Below are 4,547 nucleotides of genomic sequence, written 5' to 3'. Positions count from 1 at the left end.
GCTGGACACGAGCATCTCCCATTCAGAGACACACTACGGTAGTTGAGCAATTCTTTCTCAGAGTGAAATATGTGACCACAGGCACAGGGTGTGAGATTAGCCTGCTCTCAGGCTAAAACTTATCCTAGATCTCACTCTGAGACCCTAACACTCTCATAAGGTTTCACCACACATGAAATGACTTCTGTCTCAGCAGCATGGGCTCTTGATATTTTCAGTTAAGGAAAACTGTTTAAAATCCATAATATTAAATATATATATATATATATATATATATATACACACACACTGCCCTATGATATACATGCTGTTGTAGCCACATACTTGTTTCCCAGCAGTAACAGGTTGGTCAAAGATGTGACAAATTTCCCAAAACCAAGACTTGCCACACCACACCTCATTACTGAAAACCAGATAAATTACTTTTCTCTTTATGCTTTATAGATGCCATAAAAATACTGCAGATCTTACAGCTTCATAGTGGACCCCAGCTGGTTCATGTTTGCAAACCTGACTTGCTAAGTTTGAATGGCAGCATTTTTAATCACTTTTGAAAGGTGTTTAGAATAATTTATTCTGCACAGTCACTTTAATTAATGTTGAAATTAACCACTTCTGTTTGAGGGGTAGACCAGAGGATTTCCTCTGGGCAAATAAAGAATTTTACTTTACCTCAGATTTTACCTTGCCTTTTGTTGCCTTGCTCTTTAACAGCTCTTTTTGCACTGGGATTCTTGTGATTTCAGTATTAATCTTAATCTAAGTTTACATTGGCCATGCCTGTTCTGCAGTTGGCAGAGGATATAGGATAACTGCTATGTTCTGACCTATAACATGGGTACTTGACCCAGTGCTTGAGTTGAGGAGACGTGCAAACCCTTCTTAACTCTGCTTGAAACTGGTTTTGCTGCAGTTACTAATGCTGTTGTAATACCTGGATAGGTAAGAGAAATCATACAGATGGCAGGACACCCCACAGGGACTGTGGACCCAAGTTGTAGTGAAGGCAACTACTAAATAAAATGGAAAAACCTTTACAGCTGAGGGTGGAGCTGAGCTGCTGGTTGCTCAGAGAGGCTGTACAATCTTCCTAGGGGATATTCAGACTTGACTGAGCAAGACCCTGAGGAAAATCTTTGCCCAGTTGATGCTGTCCCTGCTCTGAGCAGGTGATGGGACAGGAGAGATGTCCCAGACCTGACCTCCACTGGTCCCTTCTAAATGAAGCTTTCCTGAGATCTGTATTTCAGAATTCCTGGGGAGCAGTGGCTTCAGTTGTTTACAGAGGTACAGAGTGTCCACAACTTGTCTTGATGATAGTGTTTAGCCTGCAGGAGGACATTGATGGGGGTGGATGTAATGAGTGCTGACACTAATTCTCTTTGAATGTGCCCACCTTTTACTGTAGCACAGCCTGCATGCTTTCTTTGTTTGGACTGTTCAAGACAGTAAATACATTTTCTTCTAATGTATTTTTCAAAATTGTATCTAGATAGTGTGCAAGCTGTTCCCATAACTGAGAGGTTATTTTACTTCCACATTCTTTTGATTGTCAGTCACAGAACGAACACAGTCTCCCAGACTGAGGTGGGGACACATTTTGGCTTGTCCCCTAGGAAAGCTGTGTTGCTGCAGAGGGAAGCGAACCACGGCCCACACTTGTTTGGTACTGGTTTTGCCAGCACTGGGCACAAGGAGGTTATCCTTTGACCACAGATTGCAATGTGTACAAATACCTCAAAGGCAGGTGTCATGAGGATGGTGCCAGGCTCCTTTCACTGATGTCCAGTGGCAGGATGAGGAGCAATGGCTGCACACTAAAATGCGAGAAATTTTACCTCAACCTGAGGAACAACTTCTTTACATGGAGGGTGGCAGACCACTGGAAGAGGCCGTCTGGTGAGGCTGTGGAGTGTCCGTCTCTGGAGACATTCCAAACCCACCTGGACATGTTTGTGTCATGGACCCTATATTGACCCTGCCTCTAGCCTCCAGAGATCCCCTCCAGCCCTCGTGATTCCGATTCTGTTCCATCTATTCATGCTTTAGAGAGGAAACGTGCTGGCTGCTGCTTCGTTGTGAGACACAAAGGATGAGACAAGGAGAGAGCGGTATCTTTCGTGCCCGCGGGATTGAGTCTTCTGTGTCTTGACCTTATCATTCTGGGGCCCTCAGAATGTTCGGTGGTGAACAGACTGTTAGCCACAGAGTATACACTGTTCAGAGAGCGTAACTGTGGAACAGGCTTTTTCACAGCTGTTTCGAGCGCTATTCGGGCACATTTCCACGCGGCGGAGCACGGAGCTCCCGCTGGGCTTAGAGCCCTTACAGCAAGCGCTGCACGGACGGCACCCACCGCGGGAGAACCGGCTGCGGAGCGGGGGGAAGGGAAGCAGCGGGAGAAGCGGCTCTGTGTGTGTGTGTGTCTGCCAGAGTGTGTGTGTGTGTGAGCGCGTGTGCGCTCACTTGGCGCTCCCGCTGTCCCGGACCGAGCGCTCCCTGCCCCGGAGCCGGGCGGGGATGAGCGGGCCGGCGCTGTCCCCGCTGCCCCGGCCGCTCGGCGCCCCCCGCGGCCCCTCCCGCCCGGCCCTGTCGGGCCCTGCCCGCCCTGACGTGTGCGCGGGGCGGGGCGCGGGGGCGGCCGGGCCGGCGGGAAACTTCTGCGGGTTCAGCACCACAGACAGGGCGGCCGCCGCGCCGCCGCCCGGCATGCGCGCCCCGCCGCCCCACCGCCGCCCCATCGCCGCCCCATCGCCGCCCCACCGCCGCCCCATCGCCGCCTCACCGTCGCCCCACCGCAGCCCCATCTGCCCACGCCCCATCGCCGCTCCGCCGCGGTCCCCGCACAGCCCCGGGCGGCGATGGAGGCGGCGGCGGCTGCCCTGAACGAGAGCGGAGCGGCGGCCCCGCGGCTGCCGGCCGGCGGCGGCAACTCCTCGCTGGAGCTCTCGTCGCGGCCCCCCGCGCCCGCCGCCCTCAACCCCTGGGACGTGATGCTCTGCGTGTCCGGCACCGCCATCGCCTGCGAGAACGCCCTGGTGGTCGCCATCATCTGCTACTCGCCCGCCCTGCGCACCCCCATGTTCGTGCTGGTGGGCAGCCTGGCCACGGCTGACCTCCTGGCCGGCCTCGGCCTCATCCTCAACTTCGTTTTCCAGTACGTGATCCGCTCGGAGACGGTCAGCCTGCTGACGGTGGGCTTCCTCGTCGCCTCCTTCGCCGCCTCCGTGAGTAGCTTGCTGGCCATCACGGTCGATCGCTACCTCTCCCTCTACAATGCCCTCACTTACTACTCGGAGAGGACGGTGCTCTGCATTCACACCATGCTGGCGGGTGCCTGGGGGGTCTCCCTCTGCCTGGGGCTGCTGCCTGTCCTGGGCTGGAACTGCCTCCACGACCGCACCTCCTGCAGCGTCGTCAGACCCTTGACCAAGAGTAACGTGACGCTGCTGTCTGCCTCTTTCTTTCTCATTTTCCTCATCATGCTCCATCTCTACATTGAGATCTGCAAGATCGTCTGCAGGCATGCCCACCAGATAGCTCTCCAGCAGCACTTTCTGACTGCTTCGCACTATGTCACCACCAAAAAAGGCGTCTCTACCCTGGCTATCATTCTTGGGACTTTCGGAGCCAGCTGGCTGCCTTTTGCCATCTACTGTGTGGTGGGGGACCCTGACTACCCTTCTGTGTACACGTACGCCACCCTCCTACCTGCCACCTACAACTCCATGATCAACCCCATCATTTATGCCTACAGAAACCAGGAAATCCAGAGGTCCATGTGGGTGCTCTTCTGTGGCTGCTTTCAGGCTAAAGTGTCCTTTCGCTCGCGGTCCCCCAGCGATGTCTGAGTGACTTTTCTCTGTCAAACTGCACCCGGTGACGATCTACCCAGTGAACTATTACAGTGCCTGTTCTAAACTTCAAACTACGTCGTGAAGTCATTGGAAACACGCTTAAGTATTAGCACTTTATACGCATTTGTATCTCGGAGAGTGGTTCGGGGTATGGAGTTTTGGGTTCCCTGAAAAAAAAAACAACAAAACTATGTGGTTGTATATAAATTTGCACATCACATTTGTAAAGTGAAGACATTCCGGTACTGCTGAATTATAGCACCTTATTTCTAGCTGCTGACCTGCCAAAACAGTGTTGCCTTTCTGAAGGGCAGAGAGAAAGAAAGTTGTGTTCGTGTCATATTTCTACGTGTGTGTTGGGGGAGGGAAGGGGGTGGGGATGTACGTATGTGATGTATGTGTCTATCTATACTTTGCTGCACAACGTTGATAAATTATAACATTTTGTATACAAATAAATATATATAAAACATAATATAACCATGTGTGTTTAGATGCATTTAGAGAGAAGAGAGTTGGCAAATTTGCCAGCTGAGTAAAGTCCCTTTGTTTACTTTTGAAGGCTTCCCAAGTAATTCTGCCTAAAGAGATCATCATTCACTAGGGAGATAAAATACTGGACCAAGAAAGGCACCTTCCTGCTTGTTTGTTTGTTCTCTTTTCTCTTCTTTAGCCTGGCAAAGAGAAATG

At 51.7% G+C, this 4,547-nt stretch overlaps 1 protein-coding gene across 1 annotated transcript; it reads left to right on the top strand.

Moving 5' to 3' along the window:
• The first annotated feature begins 2,861 nt into the window (after positions 1-2,861).
• On the top strand, positions 2,862-4,201 carry GPR6 (G protein-coupled receptor 6). Its single transcript, XM_040059565.1, has one exon. The coding sequence runs from the start codon at positions 2,862-2,864 to the stop codon at positions 3,849-3,851; it is 990 nt and encodes a 329-aa protein (XP_039915499.1). The 3' UTR covers positions 3,852-4,201.
• The last annotated feature ends 346 nt before the right edge of the window (positions 4,202-4,547 follow it).

The sequence above is a fragment of the Hirundo rustica genome, chromosome 3 (genome assembly GCF_015227805.2).
Source record: "Hirundo rustica isolate bHirRus1 chromosome 3, bHirRus1.pri.v3, whole genome shotgun sequence".
Taxonomy (NCBI): Eukaryota; Metazoa; Chordata; class Aves; order Passeriformes; family Hirundinidae; genus Hirundo; species Hirundo rustica.
Note: the sequence above shows the minus strand (reverse complement) of the source record. Positions and strands in the feature narration are given on the sequence as shown.

Coding starts and splice junctions, on each gene's coding strand:
- GPR6 (XM_040059565.1), top strand. CDS start 2,862: ATGGAGGCGGCGGCGGCTGCCCTGAACGAGAGCGGAGCGGCGGCCCCG.